At 48.4% G+C, this 21,280-nt stretch overlaps 2 protein-coding genes across 4 annotated transcripts in view; one reads left to right on the forward strand and one right to left on the reverse strand.

Annotated features, from left to right (window-relative positions):
• Nucleotides 1-6,089, reverse strand: part of SUGP1 (SURP and G-patch domain containing 1) — a 29,614-nt gene extending 23,525 nt beyond the window's left edge. Inside the window, exons 1-3 of one of the 2 annotated variants that reach the window (XM_060296946.2) lie at nucleotides 5,921-6,089; nucleotides 4,002-4,173; nucleotides 129-229 (exon numbers count right to left, since the gene is read on the reverse strand). In XM_060296946.2, coding sequence (XP_060152929.1) covers nucleotides 129-229; nucleotides 4,002-4,173; nucleotides 5,921-6,029 — 382 coding nt within the window. In that variant the 5' untranslated portion in view covers nucleotides 6,030-6,089. The remainder of the gene's footprint in view (nucleotides 1-128; nucleotides 230-4,001; nucleotides 4,174-5,920) is intronic. The other variant, XM_030880013.3, reaches the window with a different exon arrangement.
• Nucleotides 6,090-6,295: 206 nt separating this feature from the next.
• The window catches only part of MAU2 (MAU2 sister chromatid cohesion factor), a 34,513-nt gene continuing 19,528 nt past the window's right edge, over nucleotides 6,296-21,280 (forward strand). For both annotated transcript variants that reach the window (XM_030880016.2, XM_030880017.2), the window contains exons 1-3: nucleotides 6,296-6,608; nucleotides 20,443-20,460; nucleotides 21,049-21,114. In XM_030880016.2, coding sequence (XP_030735876.1) covers nucleotides 6,333-6,608; nucleotides 20,443-20,460; nucleotides 21,049-21,114 — 360 coding nt within the window. In that variant the 5' untranslated portion in view covers nucleotides 6,296-6,332. The remainder of the gene's footprint in view (nucleotides 6,609-20,442; nucleotides 20,461-21,048; nucleotides 21,115-21,280) is intronic.

A 21,280-nucleotide genomic window follows, 5' to 3' on the forward strand; every position in this document is an offset into this window, starting at 1 on the left:
CGAGGGGTGAGAGGAACAAGTCTAAGGCGGGACCTGCCATTTCTGAGGTGCTGAGGGACCCTTGGGAGAGAAAGCCAGCAGGGGGAGCTCTAGGAGGAGGTGAGATGGGACGGGGGGACTGCACTCACCTGTGCTGGTCTGTGCCTTCTGCAACTTCAGAAACTGCTGCAAGAAGCTGCCGTCGTTGGCAAACTTGTTGGAAACATTAGAGTTGTGTGCGTTTGCAATTCTAGACCCGAGACAGAGGACAGACAGGGTAAGCCTTGAGAAGAGGGGAGGGAGCACGCCTTGCTGGCCTCAGTCCCACCCCCATCCCTGTGTTCTCACCTAAGGGGACCCAAAACAGGCCCCCAAAGATGCCAGGGAACAACTGAGTGCACAGAGCAGTCTTCAGAGAAGTAAGATGGAACAATCTTGTTCTAGTCAAAGCAATCCCACCTGTGCTGGTGTTCTCTCTACCCGCATGTTGACCTTCCCGGTCCAAAGGGCCTCCCCAAGAAGATGGCTCAGAACCACCTGCCATACTTATTGTTAACAAATCATCTGGGCTATCACTGACTCTTACGTCCGTTTTCCCAGCTAGACTGCAGAGTTCTCAAAGGCAGGGCCTATGTCTGTACCTGCGTGTGACCGCAGTTCCATGCCTGGGTCAGCCAGCGCTTCTGTGGGTTTCACATGTGCAGAGGAAAATACCCAAAGCAATTTCTTGGTGGAAGAATTACAGGGGAATTTTATATTTTTATTACTTTCTCTTTTTGAAAAGAATATGTTTTATTTTGAAATAAGAAAAATTTATTTTTAACGAACACAAAAGCAAACCCAGGGGCCTAAATGTTTAATTCAAATTCATCTTTCCTTATCAAAAAAGTGATAGAGGCTCATTATGAGCAAATGGGAACGTGGAAAAAATCAGAAATGTAGAAAGCAAGGAGAAAACCCTAAAAAAGTCTCCTCACCTCACAAGAGCCACAATTAATACTTTGATATACTTCTTTGATTTGCCCCTTAGATTAGAAATAGAGGAAATAAGGCTGTGATCATAGCATATGTTCTACTTCTTTCATCTTTTCCTACAGCATACTATCTTGCTCTAACCTCAGAAACTCCTCGTATGTGCTGCTTTTAGGGGTACATCCATCATACAGACACACCCAATAACTGAAAAAGCTCAGGGAGCCCACAGGTCTGAACTTTTTCCTTTAAAGTGAAGTTTTATCCTCCTAGAAATCCGTTCTAATGAAGTAAAAGTGGAAAAAAACCTAAGTAGTCAACAAAGGGCACTGGTTAAATAAATTACGAGACATCCATAAGGCAGATGGAGTGGCCCTGAAAAGTTAAATTCTTATAAATAAAGCAACCAAGCATAACGTTAAATGAAAAACAAAAAGGCAGGATATAAAACAGTATCTACAGGGTGGTCCTACTTATGTAAAAATATATTTGACTGAAAAATTGTTACAAAAATCCATCAAATGCAACCAGCACTTGCCTCTGGGTTGCAGGGTTACAACTGATTTTATTTCTTCCTCATTTTCTTCTCCTCTACTTCCCAGGTTTTCTACCACATATATGAATTATCTTTAAAGTTAAAAAACAAAAGAGAGAGAGAAGGCAGTAAAAGTTATTTTATATGAAAGAGAAAGTTCTGCTGATAACCAGCCTTGGCATTAAACAAGCAGGGCCTTCTAGTGACCCTGGCCTTGTCCTCATGCTGTGTGCACCTCCCTCAGGAGGGACAGAAAAAAGGCAGGACAATGAAGGACAAGAAAATACTTCGGGGGGAATTCTCTGGCGGTCCAGTGGTTAGGACTCCGCACTTTCACTGCCAAGGGCCTGGGTTCAATCCCTGGTCAGGGAACTAAGACCCCGCAAACCACACGGTGCGGCCAAAAAAAAAACCCCCCAAAAACACTTCGGGTCAGCAGCATGTCAGCACACGAATCCCACTTGAAAACCACCCATAACAAATGGCAGAGGCTTCCCTGGTGGCGCAGTGGTTAAGAATCCGCATGCCAATGCAGGGGACATGGGGCCCTGGTCCGGGAAGATCCCACATGCCGCGGAGCAACGAAGCCCATGCGCCACAACTACTGAGCCTGCGCTCTGGAGCCCGGCCACAACTAATGAAGCCTGCGCCTGGAGCCTATGCTCTGCAACAAGAGAAGCCACCGCAATAAGAAGCCCTCGGCAACTAGAGAGAGCCCACACACAGCCACGAAGACCCAACGCAGCCAATAAATAAATAAACAAATAAATAAATAAAATCTATTTTTTTTTAAAATGGCAGGGGTTATCACACAGCTGTTAAATGATGGCTTTTGATGAACAGATAAACAAAACATGGTCCATCCACACAATGGAATATTATTCAGCCACCAAAAAAAGGAATGAAGTACTGACACATGCTACAAAGTGATGAACCTTGAAAACATCACGTCCAGTGAAAACAGCCAGACACAAAAGGCCGCGTATTACATGAAATATCTAGAATAGGTAAATCCACACAGACAGAAAGTAGATTAGTCGTTGTCAGGGGCTGAGGGAAGAGGGAATGGGGAGTGATTGCTAATGGGCATGGGGTTTCTTTCTGGAGTGACAAAATGTTCTGGAATTAGTGATAATAGTTGCACAATGCTGTGAATATACTGAAAATCACTCGGTTGTATAGCTTAAAAAGTCAATTTTATGGCATGTAAGTCATATCTTAATATAAATAAATAAAACTTTAACACTGTGGCGGTTCTAAAGAGTTGTAACATGGGGGTTGGGGGAAGCTTTTCCTTTAAAAAGTGGGGGGCGGGGGAAGCGACATATGAAATTGACCACAATTTAGTGAAACAAAGCAATGACATGGGAAGGGAATATATCAAAATGCTTCTCTTGAGGCAACCTGAATGTTTCTTATTTCTGCAGCACAAAATTCTAAGGTGTTCTAAACTTTTACAATGGGGAAAACAACCTTATTTTCAAAGCTACCTGTACTCTGCACCCACCCACCTGATGTTCCTTTTTGGCTGCCTGATCCTGGCGCTGAGATCCAGCAGCCTCCAGGGGGCCCTCTTGGAAGCAGTCCTACAGGCCTTTCCCATCTTTGTGCAAGTCCTTCCATAACCCCAGGGGTGACAGTCCACAAGCCCACCCACAGATCACTCAACATCCAGTCCCCATGTTCCTGAACACCCTGGAGGTTCCAACAAGAATAAAGTCTAAGTCCCGCCCTCAAGGAGAAGCCACGGACTCTTAGAAAAGGTGGGAGCTGGAACAGAGCCTTAGCCGAGGGCTAACATGCTCCACACTTCAGACCGCAGAGGAAGGGGCTTGTCTCTGTCAACCTCCAGCCTGAAATTCTTGGATCTTGTCGCCCTGATCACACCACCCCTGCTCAAAACTCTTGGGTGCCCTCATGATCACACCACCCCTGCTCAAAACTCTTGGGTGCCCTCAGAGCCTCTCAGGACAGTCAGGAGGAAACCCTCTCTCCTGGTTCAGAAACAGCCCCTTTGGTGCAGCAGCTCGAGCTGCCTGACACACAGGGGCTCGCCTCCCTTCTGCCCTTTGCTGTCCTTTCCTGCTTCCTCAAAGGGCTGGCTCTGCCTGGGGCCTTCAGAATGCAGAGCCTCTTCTGCATCCCTACGGCAGCTGCTGCATCTGGGAGCACACTGCCTCATGTTACCTACCAGAGCATCCCTTCACAAGTAGACTGTGAGCCCCATAAAGGCAGAGATGGAATCTGGGTTTTTGCTCCGTGCTGTATTCTTGGTCCCTGGCCCACAACAGGTCAACAGTAAATAACCACTGAGTGAAAGAGTTGGCAGCCATCCTCTGGGCTCCCATATACCCCTTGTTTCTCTCCTGCCACACAGCCTCCTGAAAGTGCACCTGCGTTCCTCCTTGCACCATCAGGCTGTGGCTAGATGCAGAAACACCTCGACTACTCTCGCAAGCAAAACCCTCTGTTGGTGACCCTCAAAGACCCTAATCCAGTCTCAGGGTAGACTTACTCGCCAGGATGCCGGGGCTGAGGGCTGGCCACCTGATTCTGCTTGGCTTTCTGCTCCATTTTGGCTTCAATTTCCCGTTTCTTCTGAGCAATGAGCTCCTCCTGGTGAAGGATGTTCATGTTCATTTTTCCAGACTTGGGAGGAGCAACCCCAAACCACCGGTTAGCCTTTCCTGGGGAGGTAAAAGAAGTACATCAGAAATCACCTTTGCTCCAAAAACGTGCCCAGCAGCTGCTATGGGAGCAGCCCAGCTGCTATGGGAGCAGCCCAGAGCTGCCCTCTCAGGCAGCAACTAACATTCAGATTGACATTCACACATCTGTTCCTTCATTTATTTAGCAAACATTTACTGAGTTATGCACCAGATGCTGTATTTAGCAAACATTTACTGAGTTATGCACCAGATGCTGTACTTGGTGCTAATCAAGACAGAAGGGGCCTCTGCCCATGTGGGATTCACCTCTGGCTGAGGAGACAAAAGACTTGTAACAAAAAAGTAGTTGCAAAATCATGATAAGAGCTCTCTGCTGGAAACAAAAAAAAAGATGAGAAAGCATAACAGAGGACCACCTATACAGCTAGCCAGAAAATAACCGTTAAAAAAGGGGACATTTAAGCTAAAACCAGAAAGATAAAGAGGTGGCTTCCTGAAAAGCCACATGGGGAGTGATCTGGGCAGAGTAAGAAGCAGAGGTCCAATGTGGTCAGAGCAGGCGGTTCCAGGGGTGGGACTAGCGGGGGTAGGGCAAAATAGGGAGTCTGAGTTTTACTTAAAGGGTTTTAGGAAGTGACTGGGGAGTATTAAGCTGATAAGATCCAACTGGTATTTTTATTTTTAAGATCATTCTGTCTACTGATTGGACAGAGTGCATAGGCAGCAAGGAGACCAACAAGGAGGCTTACTGGCTCCAAGCAAAAGATGATGGTGTCTTCAGACAAGGGTGGTAGTTGTGGAGATGGAGAAGACACCTCGAACGTTCCCCATGGGACTCAAAATAAAATCCAAATTCTGAAAGCCGATTTTCAAGACGCTGCCAGAGATGGCTCCCCTCCCCACTTCCACTTCATCCCTGACATTCTTCAAAATGACAAGCTCTCAAGGCTTTTGCACTTGCTGTCCCCCTCTGCATAGAAGGCTCTGCCTTCCAGGCCTTCCAATAGTTGGCATCTTCTCATCTCAAGTATCTTCTGCTCAAAAAGGCTTTCCTTGACCACCCAATATCAGCAACCTGCACCTCCACTCTCTCGTATCATTATAACTCACTCTCTGTAAATATTTCCTTTTTTGTGCATTGTGATGCCCCAGTAGAAAGTAGCCTTCAGGAAGGCATGGCCCCGTTTTGGTTACACTACATCCTCAGCAACTAGCACAGTGCCTAGCACACAATGAATATTTCTTCAATGTATCCCAGTCTGGGTGGAGGGCTAGGGCTGGGGTGGGGAAAGAATAAGGCTTGTGCTAAAGTAGGGGCTCTAAAGGCCCAGGAAAATGTGTACAGGGAGGCCAAGTGCAGTTCGGAAAAACAGCTTTTCCAGAAAGCGGGATACAGGCCAGTCAGCAGCTGCCACGAAGAGAGGCGCAGGACAGCCCAAGGTTGCCACTGGCTCGGGGAGCGGAGGTCTGAGCAGCCCTGAAGGCGGTTATTTCGGAAAGCAGGCGCAGGGCAGATCCCGGTGGCGGCCTTTAAGGAAAGCCTGGCGTCCTCAGCAAACCAGCGGTTGGGGGTGGGGTGGGCGGGGGCGGGGTAACTTGGTCTGGGGTCTCGGGAGACGGGGGTGGTGCAGAAGCCGCCTCTTCCAGCCACCGGGAAGCTGAGGCTAAGGGCCGGCGGGTTGAGGTAGGCCCGACGGTAGGGCTAAGCAAAGACTCATAGCCCGAACACCCAGGCAGACGCTTGCGGGGAGGCGGGGGCTGTTACCTGCAACATCCCGGTTGTCCATCTTGAGACTCATCCAATCCCACAATGCTCCGGCGCCCCCGGGGGCGGAGGGGTGGTGGTGGCGGGGGGCGCTTGTTATAGTACGCATGGCCTGATGGGAGATGTAGTCCGCGTCGGCAAGCCACGCCCTGCCATTGCTTGGACACCTGGGGTCTTCACCCTAGGAATGCAAACCTCAGCCCACCGGAAATCTCCGGTCACAGTCCCGCGGACCAGATGGTGTCGCCTTTTCTCAGACCTTCCCGGAGCCGCGGCCACTCCAAATACAAACTACATGTTCCAGGATGCTTTGTACAGAAGCTCTCGCGAGAAACGCGAGGCGCTCCCGGCCCCGCCCCGTGCGCCTGCTTCCGCCTCCCTGTGGCGGCAGTTTGTTGTTGGGGAGGCCAAAATGGCGGCTCAGGCGGCGGCGGCGGCTCAGGCTGCGGCGGCCCAGGCAGCGCAGGCCGAGGCGGCTGAGTCGTGGTACCTGGCGCTCCTGGGCTTTGCCGAGCACTTCCGCACTTCCAGCCCGCCCAAGATCCGCCTATGTGTGCACTGCTTGCAGGCCGTGTTCCCCTTCAAGCCGCCGCAGCGCATTGAGGCCCGAACACACCTGCAGCTCGGTTCCGTGCTCTACCACCACACCAAGAACAGCGAGCAGGCGCGCAGCCACCTGGAGAAGGCGGTGAGCGCGGGCCGGGCCGCAAGGGTGGAGGTGCAGGCTCTTTTCCGAGCTTGGGCTGAGGGGTCGCGACCCTGGCGGGCGGGGGCCGCCGGCGCCGCTCCTCCGGGACCTGGGGCGTGACTTCCGCACCAGCAGCAAGACCCCGAAGACGTGAGCCTCTCAGGGGACCCGAGGGAACTCGCCCCGTACCGTACTTAATGTTTCTGGTGACAGGCAGAGGCCTAGGACTCCGGTCCGGGTACTCCGAGAGTTGCGTCTTTCAGGAGCAACAGGGTTGTGCCCCCATCAATGATGAGGGGAGTCATAGGTGAGAGGCAGAGGCCCAGAGCCTAGAAGCAGTCGTTTAAAGTCCTGCAAAAGGCAGAACTGGGCGGGGGGTGGGAGGGGTGTCTGGATTCCAGGGCTCAGGGCTCCTGCTTTCTCCGTATCTACCTGTGATTTCTTTTCCTCCCACCATCCACTCAACCGTCCCCTTCAGAGGGCAGGCCCTATCTTCCCATGTTGACCTGTGGGATCTTGGTGCCTCAAAAAATGTGGGAAAGTGGCCATCATTCTGCCCTTTCTGGCTGTGCAGTTGTTTCTACTCAGAGCAACACCGCGCTCCTGTCATACGGTGTGTCCAATTGCCGTTCACCCAGCTTTATTCTGCTTAGAGGAGGGACTTCTTTTTTTTTTTTTTTTTTAATGGTTACTTTCCTCTCTTCCTGCCAGAGGTATGAGGTGAGTTTTTTTCTTGTTTTTTTTTTTTTTTTGATGTTGGGAGTAGGAGTTTATTAATTTATTTATGTATTTTTGCTATGTTGGGCCTTGGTTTCTGTGCGAGGGCTTTCTCTAGTTGTGGCAAGCGGGGGCCACTCACTATCGCGGCCTCTCGTTGCAGAGCGCAGGCTCCAGATGCGCAGGCTCAGTAGTTGTGGCTCACGGGCCTAGTTGCTCCGCGGCATGTGGGATCCTCCCAGACCAGGGCTCGAACCCATGTCCCCTGCATTAGCAGGCAGATTCTCAACCACTGCGCCACCAGGGAAGCCCAAGACTTCTTGAATACAGTCAACTTCGATTTTAAAAATGTGTTGATCCTGAGGTAAATCTGAACCCACCGGTGGCTAGTAACAAATTGCCTTTGGTAGGATAATCAGATCTTTGTTTTGCAGACTGTAAAGAGTTGGAAGGGGACTTTAGTTCTTTCTTGATCCACTTCCTTGTTTCACGAATGAGGCAGTATGGGCCCAAAGAGGTAAAGTGATTTGCCCAAAGCCACACAGCAACTTATTAACAAAATTGAGCTCAAACCTAGGCTCAAGGGCTTCCCTGGTGGCGCTGTGGTTAAGAATCCACCTGCCAATGCAGGGGACACGGGTTCGAGCCCTGGTCCGGGAAGATCCCACATGCCGCGGAGCACTGAAGCCGGTGCACCACAACTACTGAGCCTGCACTCTAGAGCTCCCGTGCCACAACTACTGAAGCCCGTGCACCTAGAGCCCGTGCTCCGCAATGAGAAGCCACTGCAATGAGAAGCCCGCGCACCGCAACAAAGAGTAGCCCCCTCTCGCCGCGACCAGAGAAATCCCGAGCGCAGCAATGAAGACCCAACGCAACCAAAAATTAAAAAATAATAATAATAAATAAATTTACAACAACAACAAAAAATCTAAGGTCAAGATCGCCAGGGTCCATGCCAAGACGATAAGTCGTGGGTGGTGGTTGGTTTTTTCTTTTAATTAATTAATTAATTAATTTTTGGCTGTGTTGGGCCTTCATTGCTGCCGCGGGCTTTCTCTAGGAGCAGTGTGCGGGGGCTACTCTTCATTACAGTGCACGGGCTTCTCGTTGCAGTGTCTTTTTTTTTTTTTTTTTTTTTTGCGGAACGTGGGCCTCTCTCTGTTGTGGCCTCTCCCGTTGCGGAGCTCAGGCTCCAACCCGCAGGCTCAGCGGCCATGGCTCACAGGCCCAGCTGCTCCGTGGCATGTGGGATCTTCCCGGACCGGGGCACGAACCCGTGTCCCCTGCATCGGCAGGCGGACTCTCAACCACTGCACCACCAGGGAAGCCCCGCAATGTCTTCTCTTGTTGTGGAGCACAGGCTCTAGGCGCGTGGGTTTCAGTAGCTGTAGCACATGGGCTGAATAGTTGTAGCTCACAGGCTCTAGAGCGCAGGCTCAGTAGTTGTGGCGCACGGGCTTAGTTGCTCTGCAGCATGTGGGATCTTTCCGGACCAGGGCTTGAACCCGCGTCCCCTGCACTGGCAGGCAGATTCTTAACCGCTGCGCCACCGGGGAAGTCCACGTCGTTGTTTTTGTGAAGTTCTTTTCTTTCATTCATTCAGCAGATATTTAATCAGCTCACACTGGGTGCCAAGACCTATTCTAGGTGCTGGGGATCAACAGTGACTAAAGCAGTCCTTGCCCACAGAAGCTTATGTTTTTGTGAGGGAGACAAACAATGAATATATAGTAAAAGGTTAGGCAGCGATAGAAGAACCATGAAAACCAGGGTGAGGGTTGGAGTTGACAGGGAGCTATTTTTAGCAAAGGTAATGAGGGGGTCTCTATTTGTGGGAGTCACATTTGAACAGAGTCCTGAATGAGGTGGGGGAGCAAGCCTTGAGAAGCGCTCAGAGTTTCAGGTCAATCCCGAGGAGTGCCTGAGCTGTTGGTGACTGGTTGATATCAGGGTCTCTCCTGAGCAGTGATGAGGCTGAGATCAAACGAAGTGTCAAGCTTCCTTGGGTGTGGGAAGGGTGGAGGCTGTGACTGCCCGGGCCTGACTCCCAGTGCCTTTAGTGGATGTGCTGGTTCTGAAGCTCTCCCTTCTCTCAGTTAACAACAAATCCTGCCACCTCCTTTCCCTTGTCTTCAGGCCATTCAACCTGTTTGTTTTTTGTTTTCTTTTTTTAATTTGAAATATTGTAGGGTCTTTTTTAATTTTTATTTAATTAATTTATTTTTGGCTGCATTGGGTCTTTGTTGCTGTGCGCGGGCTTTCTCTAGTTGTGGCAAGCGGGGGCTACTATCGTTGCGGTGCACGGGCTTCTCATTGCGGTGGCTTCTCTTGTTGTGGAGCACGGGCTCTAGAGCACAGGCTCAGTAGTGGTCGCGCACGGGCTTAGTTGCTCCACGGCATGTGGGATCTTCCGGACCAGGACTCGAACCCGTGTCCCCTGCATTAGCAGGCGGATTCTTAACCACTGCACCACCAGGGAAGCCTTATGGTAGTTCTATTTTTAATTTTTTGAGGAACCTCCATACTGTTTTCCATAGTGGCTGCACCAATTTACAGTCCAACAGTGCACAAGGGCCCCCTTTTCAGGGCTTCCCTGGTGGCACAGTGGTTAAGAATCCACCTGCCAATGCAGGGGACATGGGTTCGAGCCCTGGTCCGGGAAGATCCCACATGCCGCGGAGCAACTAAGCCCGTGCGCCACAACTACTGAGCCCGCAAGCCACAACTAGTGAAGCCCACGTGCCTAGAGTCCATGCACCACAACAAAGAGTAGCCCCCGCTCGCCACGACTAGAGAAAGCTCATGTGCAGCAACGAAGACCCAACACAGCCAAAAATAAAATAAATGAAATAAATAAAATTATTTTTTTTAAAAAAGGGACTTTAACTTAAATAGACGTTTCTCCAAAGAAGATAGCCAATAGGTGCATGAAAAGATGCTCAGCATTGCTAGTTATTAGAGAAATGCAAATCAGAACTACATTGAGGTATCACCTCACACCGGTCAGATTGCCATCATCAAAAAGTCTACAAATAATAAATGCTAGAGCGTGTGTAAAGGAAAGGAAACCCTCCTGCACTGTTGGTGGGAATGTAAATTGGTACAGCCACTATGGGGAACAGTATGGAGGTTCCTTAAAATAGAGTTGTTGGGCTTCCCTGGTGATGCAGTGGTTAAGAATTCACCCACCAATGCAGGGGACACGGGTTGGAGTCCTGGTCCGGGAGGATCCCACATGCCTCGGAGCAACTAAGCCAGTGCGCCACAACTGCTGAGCCTGTGCTCTAGAGCCCGGGAGACACAACTGTTGATCCCATGCGCCACAACTACTGAAGCCTGTGTGCCTGGAGCCCATGCTCTGCAACAAGAGAAGACACCGCAATGAGAAGCCCGCACACTGCAACGAAGAGTAGCCCCCACCTGCTGCACCTAGAGAAAGCCCATGGGCAGCAACGGAGACCCAGTGCAGCCAAAAATAAAATAAATAAAATTTTTTTTTTAATCTAAAAAAAAAAACCAAAAGATACCGGCAGCAACGTATATATTAAACAACAGAAAAAAGTGGAGTTGTCGTATGATCCAGCAATCCCACTCCTGGACATATATCGGGAAAAGATGAAAACTCATTCAAAAAGCTACATGCGCTGAAATGTTCATAGCAGCACTGTTTATAATAGCCACAACATGGAAGCAACTTAAATGTCCATCAATGGATGAATGGATAAAGAAATGTGGTATATGTATACATAGTAGACTACTACTTATCCATAAAAAAGAATGAAATAATGCCATTTGCAGCAACATGGATGGACCTAGAGATTATCATACTAAGTGAAGTAAGTCAGAGAAAGACAAATAGCATATGAGATCACTTATATGTGGAATTTAAAATATGATACAAATGAACTTATTTCAAACAGAAAACAGACTCACAGACATAGAAGACAATCTGATAGTTACCAGGGGGAAAAGAGGTAGGGGAAGGATAAATTAGGAGTTTGGGATTATCAGGTACAAAGTACTATATATGAAACAGATAAACAACAAGGTATAGCACAGGAAATTATATTCAGTATCTTGTAATAAGCCATAATGAAAAAGAATATGAAAAAGTATATGTATGAATATATGTAACTTAATCACTTTGATGTAAACCAGAAACTAACACAGCAGTGTAAATGAACTATACTTCAGTTAAAAAATAAAAATATATAAGCGCTTGAGCATTTGTGGATTTTGGCATCCTCAAAGGCTCCTGGAACCAATCCCCTGAGGATACTGAGGGACAATTGTATCTTCTCCCATTCTCTCCATTCTGCCTTTTTGTTTTGTTAATAGTTTCCTTCCTGTGCAAAAGCTTTTTAGCTGGGTGTAGTCCCATTTGTTTATTTATTTTTTAAATTTATTTATTTATTTAATTTTGGTTGCATTGGGTCTTCGTTGCTGCGTGGGCTTTCTCTAGTTGTGGCAAGCGGGGGCTACTCTTCATTGCGGTGCGCGGGCTTCTCATTGCAGTTGCTTCTCTTGTTGTGGAGCACAGGCTCTAGGTGCGCGGGCTTCAGTAGTTGTGGCTCGCAGGCTCTAGAGTGCAGGCTCAGTAGTTGTGGCACACGGGCTTAGTTGATCCGCGGCATGTGGTATCTTCCCGGAACAGGGCTTGAACCTGTGTCCCCTGCATTGGCAGGCGGATTCTTAACCACTGCGGCACCAGGGAAGCCCCCATTTGTTTATTTTTGCTTTTGTTTCCCTTGCCTGAGGAAACAGATCCAGAAAAATATTGCTAAGGTTGATATCAAAGAGTACACTGCTCATGTTTTCTTCTAGGAGCTTTATGGTTTCAGGTCTTTAAGTCTTTCATCCATTTTAAGTTTATTTTTTTATATAGAGTGAGAAAGTAATCCAGTTTGATTCTTTTGCATGTGGCTGTCCAGTTTTCCCAGCACCATTTTTAAAAAATATTTATTTATTTATTTATTTATGGTTTAGTTGGGTCTTCGTTGCAGCACGCGGGATCTTTCATTGCAGTGCGTGGGCTTCTCTCTAGTTGTGGTGCTCAGGCTTCTCTCTAGCTGTGGTGCGTGGGCTCAGTTGCCCCACAACATGTGGGATCTTAGTTCCCCGGCCAGGGATCGAACCCACGTACCCTGCATTGGAAGGCTGATTCTTAACCACTGGACCACCAGGGAAGTGCCCCAAACACCATTTATTGAAGAGGCTGTCTTTTCCCTATTATGTATTCTTGCCTCTTTTGTCCTAAATTAATTGGCTGTATAAGTATGGGTTTATTTCTGGGCTGTCTATTCTCCATTGATCTATGTGTCTGTTTTTGTGCCATTACCATACTGTTTTTATTGCTGTAGGTTTGTAGCATAGTTTGAAATCAGGAAACATGATACCTCCAGCTTTGTTCTTTTTTCTCAAGATTGCTTTGGCTACTCACAGTCCTTTGTGTTTTCATAAAATTTTTAGAATTATTTGTTCTAGTTCTGTGAAAAATACTATTGGTATTTTGAGAGGGATTGCATTGGATCTGCAGATTGCCTTGTGTAATATGGTCATTTTAACAATATTAATTCTCCCAATCCATGAGCACAGTATAGCTTCCATTCGTTTCTGTAGTCTTCATTTTCTTTCATTGATGTCTTAGAGTTTTCAGAGTATAAGACTTTTACTTCCTTGGTTAGATTTATTCTTAGCTACTTTACTCTTTTTTGTTTTGTTTTGTTTTTGTTTTTGTTTTTTTTGTTTTTGCTGTACACGGGCCTCTCACCGCTGTGGCCTCTCCCGTTGCGGAGCACAGGCTCCGGACGCGCAGGCCCAGCGGCCATGGCCCACGGGCCCAGCCGCTCCGCGGCATGTGGGATCCTCCCGGACCGGGTCACGAACCCATGTCCTCTGCATCGGCAGGCAGACTCTCAACCACTGCGCCACCAGGGAAGCCCATACTCTTTTTGATACAGTTGTAAATGGGATTGTTTTCTTAATTTTCTTTTCTGATAGTTCATTATTAGTGTATGGAAACACAACAGATTTCTGTATATTAATTCTGTATCCTGCAACTTTATTGAATTCATTTATAAATTATATTTTTTGGTGACAACTCTAGGATTTTCTGTATATGGTATCATGTCATGTGCAAACAGTGATAGTTTTACTTTTTCCTTTCCATTCAGCCTGTTTCTAGCAGTGGTTCATAGTCACTGTATATATATATATGTATATATATTTTTATAAACTTATTTAATTATCTTTGGCTGCGTTGGGTTTTCATTGCTGTATGCAGGCTTTCTCTAGTTGTTGTGAACGGGGGCTCCTCTTTGTTGCAGTGCATGGGCTTCTCATTACAGTGGCTTCTCTTGTTGCGGAGCACGAGCTCTTGGTATGCAGGCTTCAGTAGTTGTGGCTCACAGGCTCAGTAGTTGTGGCCTACGGGCTTAGTTGCTCTGTGGCATGTGGGATCTTCCCGAACCAGGGCTCGAACCTGTGTCCCCTGCATTGGCAGGTGGATTCTTAACCACTTCGCCACCGGGGAAGTCCAGTCACTGTGTATATTGTCCTTATCATATTTTGCCCACTCAGTGCCGTCGAGGAGAAGCAGCCATGCCTCAGATTGCTTCCTTGTAGCTGCCTGGCTTTGGACCCATAATTTAAATCCTTATCATCGTGGAGAGTTTTCCCTCGATTTTACAGAACCCTAAATCTTGTGGGGTCTTCCATAGAGCCACAGGGTACCCTCCTAGGTCGCACTGTCGTTACACCTGGAAATACCTTTCTTTCTGTCAGGTGCATCCCCACGTGAAAGTTTGTCCAGATTTCAGTTAAAGTGCCATTCTTTGTAATGTTTTCCTTCTTTGGTTGTTTCTGATGTCCTTTTGTGTTGCAATGCAAGCATGCTTTTTTTAAACTTCATTCTTTATTAGCTGTGCATTTTTTCCAAATCACGGAGCTGTCAACTTTTATTCTTTCCTTTCCTTTCATTCTTTACTAGGTAAAGAATCATATAAGTGCTATAGATAAAACTTTTAATTGACCTCTGAACTTAGTATTACATTCATCTTCCTTAACTATTATTTTCATCATCTTTTGCTTTCCCTATGAGAGACTTTAACCTCGTTTGTAATCACTTTTTTATATATATAAGGGTAGATTGTTATTTCTGTTTCCTCAACTGTATTTGTAAGCTTTCCAGAAGGAATGTGTAATATACTCACCCATCTGCTTCATCAGTTCATTTGTTAAGGGTTCCCATCAGAGGGACGGAGGGTATTTCTCCCTTTCCTCAGCAGCTTTATCCAAGTTGCAGCCATTGGTCTCTCAGTCATACCTGCCTCTGCAGGCCTTCGGAGTACCTGCTGGCTGCCTCATTCCCTGGATCTGTTCAGCAGGTCCTGTAACTATTACAGTGCATGACAAGACACTTCACCAGAGAGCCTTCTCTTTTTGCTTATGGTTTTGGCAGGGATGGGGATGTATCTACAGAATTCTTTTTTTTTTTAATTTATTTATTTTTTATTGTGTCAGGTCTTCATTGCTACACACGGGCTTTCTCTCGTTGCGGCAAGCAGGGGCTACTCTTTGTTGCGGTGCGAGGGCTTCTCACTGCGGTGGCTTGTCTTGTGGAGCACAGGCTCTAGGCACGTGGGCTCAGTAGTTGTGGCTCACGGGCTCTAGAGCGCAGGCTCAGTAGTTGTGGCGCATGGGCTTAGTTGCTCCATGGCATGTGGGATCTTCCCGGACCAAGACTCGAACCCGTGTCCCTTGCATTGGCAGGCAGATTCTTAATCACTGCACCACCAGGGAAGTCCCCTCAACAGAATTCTTGACTCCTTTGGGACTCTGACTAAATCATTCATGATTATAAGGAATGTCACTTTACATCAAAATCTCTTGGCTAGATACTTTGTGAAGCTATTTCTACAGGTTTTGTCAGATTGTGTTCTTTTTCATTTCAGTTTTGCCTTGTTGTCTTTCCTCTTGCTACATAGTATTCCTGTGTAAATTTTCAGTCTTCTCTTATATTTTACTGTTTTTCAAACAGTTCCATTTCAGTCATTTGTGCTTCCACTGTGGAACTGAGAATCTTTATATCTGTACTTAGATGTGTATTTATTTCCCCCTTAACTTTCTTAATTTATCTGGAAAGTGCATCATCATCCTTAGATTTTGCTGATTTGAAAGCCACAGAGGAATAAATGCTACTTCTCTGGAATGGATTGTTCGTTATTTGCTATAATCCAGGCAGTCATTCTTTGGACAGTGGTCTTTAGTGACTGCAGCATCTGTGTTGATGCCATGTTTGCTTTCTCTGTGTGTTTGCAATGGGGCTACTTTCTAGTGGTTGTTCGTCTGACTTAGAAAGCAGCTCCAAACTGCCAGTCAGATACTCCTTAATTGTGCTTCCAGGTTTAGCCCGAGAGTCTATGGCTACCTTCCCAGCAAGTGATTAAAAGCTTCCCTTTCTTATTTTAAGGCCTAAAAGGGCTCAATTCTGGGCCTTTCATCATCAGGCACAGATGGAGCATATCTTTCATCCTTTAGGATCATGGCTGTGTCCTGGTAAATTCCATGCCACATCAGCTGGGAGCAGAACCTGGTACAGAAGCTGCATTTGCAGAACTTGCTGTTAAGCATTTTCATGGAAGAGTATCTGTGCTTCCTCCTGTTCGCATTTCCATTTTCTTCACTCATTCTCTGAGTCTCCCCTGACTTCAGGAAGTGAAATGTGTTTAGGAACCTTTACTTCATGATGCTACCAACTTGCCCCCTGTCTCCCCTGCAACCCGTACTTCTTCCGGTTCCTGCCTGGGAATTATTATAGTATTCTTGGTGCTTTCCACATGCCAGGCTCTGCGTTCATGGTTCTTGGAGCACTGTCTCTTTGGATCCTCACCAAACCCACAAGGTAGAGACCACTTCCGACTTGCCGATGGCAGTACTGACCGGGATGCTTGTAGCCGTGGTCACATGGCAGAGAGAGGCAAGGCTGGCTGCTAAATGTTGTGCTTCCATCCCAGAGGAGTTTCAGTTGATAACTATTTTTACACATTTTGGTGACTTAAAAAAACCTGATTTTTAAGAAAAACTTACCTTGGTTATGAGGTACAAGAAGCCTTGAAACACTCAGCTGAACTGAATGCCCTAGGAATGAGAAGCGTGCTGATCCCAGCCCTTCCACCCCTCAGGGTGTGTGCTATCCCTGTGGTGACCCTTGCTTTTCCTGAGAACCCCAAGGTGACCCCAGAGGCTTCTGGTAGGGTCATTCACATCTCTGCCTCACACCTGCAGGCTTCCTGGTAGTGACGGGACTCTCACTTTGGCTGCTTTCGCATGACAGGAAGAAGACGTAAAAACTATATTTTAATGTTACAAAGTAAAACATAGGTTGAGGTAGCAACCTTGGGTAATTTGTGAGATGGACGTATTTTCTAATATCTAGATTTCTGATTATGAATTTATGTTGCAAGTTAAAAAAGGTACAAAAGCAAAGTGATTTGATTGGCTTCTGACTGACAATCCTGGGGAAGTGACTGGCTCTCCGTGACATGGAGCTAGTCCTACAGCTTCAGAAATGGGTCATCTTGGGGACGGCTCAGGTGTCACTGACACTGATGCCTGAGCAAGAAACAGTGACGTTTAAAGACAAGGAGATGTCTGATGCCACTTAGGAATTAGAATTTTGTGTTTAAAAGGCGTAAGCCTGGGCTTCCCTGGTGGCGCAGTGGTTGAGAATCCTCCTGCCAATGCAGGGGACACGGGTTCTATCCCTGGTCTGGGAAGATCGCACATGCCACAGAGCAACTAAGCCCGTGTGCCACAACTACTGAGCCCACATGCTGCAACTGCTGAAGCCCGAGCGCCTAGAGTCCGTGCTCTGCAACAAGAGAAACCACGACAATGAGAAGCCCACACACCACAACGAAGAGTAGCCCCCACTTGCTGCAACTAGAGAAAGCCCTCGCGCAGCAACGAAGACCCAATGCAGCCAAAAAAAAAAAAAAAAAAAAGGCAAAAGCCTCAGTTCTGTGGCCATTTGTGCATGAGGAAGCCCTCATTTCCTTGTGATGATAGATAAAGTCATCATTCGTGCAACAAATGTTTCCTGAGAGCCTCCCATGTATCAGCCCCTTCTAGGCACTGGGGACACAGAATCATGATGAGGCACATTATGGGGCTTTATCCAACATCCCCAATTTGTGTGTGTGTTGGGGGGTGTGTTGGGGGCTGGTGGCCCACAGTGCATGCATGAGAGAATGGTGGCAGATCATGGCTCTGGGAAATGGATGCTAAGGACCACTAGGATCCAGCTCCTCCAGGAGTTGGAGTGTTGCTAACTCCCATGTGGGTCCACACCTCAAACTTTGTCCTCTGGCCCCTAGAGCAGCGCTCCTGACAGCCTCTCACACTGACAGACAAGGCCTTCCAGAAGGTTTGAGTCTTCAAACTTTACACATTACTTTCCAGCTCTCCCCATGGTCACTAAAGGCCCCAGGGGGATGTGATGCTCTTTCTCCAGCCCTCAGGTCAGAAAACAGAACTGTCAGAGACAGAAACTGATCATTAACAGACACATCTGACTTATAGAAAAAAGGTGTTAGTGGGGTCCAGCCCAAATGTCTACTGAATAGATGTTAACCACATAAAATCCCCAAATGCAGAGACATTTGATGGGCCCATGTGGGCCTGGGCCCAGCAGCACAGGCCAAGGTGCTGGAGAAGTCAGCATAGTGGGGCCCTCCCCAGGCAGTAGGCAAATGGCTGTGTCCCCTCACAGTCTGCCCACCATGGACATACTTCTGTGGACTGTCCTCTCGTGAATTTGGAGTATGCCTTGTGCAGTGGGGAGAGCATCCCTGGGCCACAGACTCATAAGGAAGGCTTCTTCGCCCCACTGGAGGAGTTTCACCTCTTGTTGCCCTCTTCACCTCTGTTGGGGAACAGTGACACACAGATGTAGTCAGCTTTACGCCAGGTCCTGAGGCATGGCCAAGCTTGACTTGGAAACTCAGCTGTAGGTGGTGGATTTACTGAGCCCACTCCGCCTTGGCTACCAGGCTGGGTTGTTGAGAGCAAGCCACACGGCGCTCCGAGTGGAAGGCAAATGCTTCTCATGTGTGTCTTTATCCATCCTGTACTCTCTCTAAAGGGCTCCCCTTGAGTATGGAGGCCTTGCCTGAGATGTGTCTTGCATGTGGAGATTAAGTCATGGAACTACAGAATCTTGAGGTGGGACCAGGTCTTAGCATGTCCCTAACCCAGCTTTTTAGTCACAGAGTTTCCTACACGGTATCTTGTCCCTCCTCCCAGTTGGTGGCCTTCAGGAGTGTCTCTAGCTCGACTGCCCTTCCCAGTGAGGAGGAGTGGCTTCTGTAGAAAGCAAGCCCCTACTTATGTGTTTACCAGCTTCATGACGTCACACGAGGCTGGAGCTAGGCCTGTCCCCACTGTCCATGTAGGTGGTATTCAGCCAAGGAGCCTCACTTGGGGCCACACTCCTGGCAGCAGGCACTGGCCGTGTCCCTCTTGGGACCCTGAGCTCCTCCTGACCCTGTTGCAGGGGAGCCTTGGGAGGGGATACCCGGGCTGGCTGCGGAGTGCCTTTTGCCTGGGCTCTATGTGCACGTGCACTTGTATGTGTGTGTGACAGACACAGGAGCCTGGTGGCTCTCCATGTTTCCTCTCTCTCTCTGTTCTGTCCCTCTCCTCTACTCCCATAGCTCCCCCTCCTGGCCCACCTGTGTCTCTGAGGCAGCTGGTCTCCAGACCAGCTCCAAGTCTTGCCGAGCCTCTTTGGTGACTTCCGTGGCCACCACTCAGCCCCAGAGACATCTCGAGCTCCAAGGCTGTCCCGCTGGCGTCACTGGCCTTTCTCCCTGGCGGCCAGCAGACCCATGGGCCTTCAGCCTCTTTCCTCTTTCTCCTCCTCCCTCTGCGTCCTTTGCTGCATATAAGATGCTTTTAAAACTTGGATCTGATTGGGTGCTTTTGTTTTATGCGTCTGACTGGGTCAGGCTCCAGGGGTGACATCAGGGCATTCTTACCCACAGTCACATGAGTGGCACAGAGACCAAATGGGCCTTCCAGCCTCACCTCCCTGGCCCTCTGCTCTTTGCCTGGAGCACCTCCCCTTCCTTCTTTGCCTGGTAACACCCATAGTTACATTCTCATCCTTCAAGGCCCAGCCCCAGACACCCCAACCCCCACCACCTCCCTCCACATGCGCGTGCGTGCACACACACACACCACACACACATACCACACACACTGTTCTCCCACAGAGCATGGCAAGTAAGAGTCTTCTTCTGGGCTCTGGATCTGCCTTCCAGCAACTGCTGAGGCTCTGAGAATGTTTGCAGGACGAGTGGGTCAGCAGGAACAGCGTCAGGTGTATGCTTGAGTCCTTGATAGTCTGACAGACTGTGGTCAGTGTGGTGGTGTGGCGGACTGTCCTGGGACCTCACCGCCTCCTGTTGGAATGTGAAACTCCAGGGCACAGTTATGGCCAAGTGGGAGCATGTCGTTATCTGAACCATGTCCCAGCCTGTGTACTAGCAGAGAGGGATGGTGAGCTCAGAACTCAGAATCATCCCTGCTACCCCTGGCCAGGTGCTGTCCACACCAGTCCTTCCTGGAGTACTCTTCCCTCCCCTCTGAGGCTAACTTTGCTCATTTCCAAACATCTTTTAAATGTCACTTCTCCAGGAAGGACTGACACCCACAGACCTACTCTCTAATTGTAATTAATTCCTCACGTCATGATTTGCTCTTGGCGTACTACAGTGAGTGTCATGTGGTGGCCCCTCTGTGCTCCTTCCCCTTGTGAAGTGTTGCTGCTGTAGTGGGAGAGGGCTCCAATTTCTGACTCCGGAGCCTGGCAGGATGGGAAGCCCGTGAGTGGGGGAGCAAGTTCATGTTCCCTTTCCCCCAGACACGCCCTGGTTGCTGGATTAGAGGAAAAGCAAGCCCACCCTCTTAGGCTGAGCAGTCCATCTTCCCACTTAACCGAACACCTGCAGCCTCTGGTGACAAGGCAACCTGTGTAAACCCCAAAGTGGAGCCAGTTAAGCAGGTGCAAAGCGTATGGTTGAGAATTAATGCTTTTTTCTTTCTCTTTCAGTGGTTGATATCACAGCAAGTATCCTTTTCTTGGTACTGTTCCCTTTAAGGAAAACTCTTTCTAAATAAAAAAAAAATGTGTTATAAATTTGAATCCTACCTATAATGCACACCTTGGGTTTGGGCTTTGCCCCACAGATTACCTGGAGCATCCCTTCAGACCAGTAGCTTCTCCCTGGGTGCTGTGCTCCTCTTCATGCCCCAGCCTCTAGCTCCACACCCAGCCAGCAGCAAGCTCAGGGATTACTGGGGGAATATGTGAACTAGGGGTTTTAGAGTGGGTGGGGATATGCCCGTCCGGCCAGCCTCTGCAGTGTAAGAACGCTGAGCTGTGGCCCTTTTTTTTTTTTTTTTGCGGTACGCGGGCCTCTCACTGTTGTGGCCTCTCACGTTGCGGAGCCCAGGCTCCGGACGCGCAGGCTCAGCGGCCATGGCTCACGGGCGCAGCCGCTCCGCGGCACGTGGGATCCTCCCGGACCGGGGCACAAACCTGTGTACCCTGCATCGGCAGGCGGACTCCCAACCACTGCACCACCAGGGAAGCCCTGTGGCCCTTTTAAACTGACCATTTTGCAGTGTCTCTACTTCCTTAACTGGACGTCATTAGATCCCGCAGTTTGAAGATGTTAAATTTGAAGCAGCAAGTCTTTTGTCTGAATTATACTGTCAAGAGGTAAGAACATATGAAGGTTTCTGAAAGCAAACTCCCTCTCCCTGTAGCAAAGCACAGTGGCAAACTGGGACTCTCAGGAGTGGATTCCCTTCCGGCTTTTAAGACTTCTCATAATTTTCTTATCTCCCACGCCTGGCATGGGGCAGCCATGGGTGATCACTTGCTA

Source organism: Globicephala melas, chromosome 3, assembly GCF_963455315.2.
Source record: "Globicephala melas chromosome 3, mGloMel1.2, whole genome shotgun sequence".
In the NCBI taxonomy this organism is placed as follows: Eukaryota; Metazoa; Chordata; class Mammalia; order Artiodactyla; family Delphinidae; genus Globicephala; species Globicephala melas.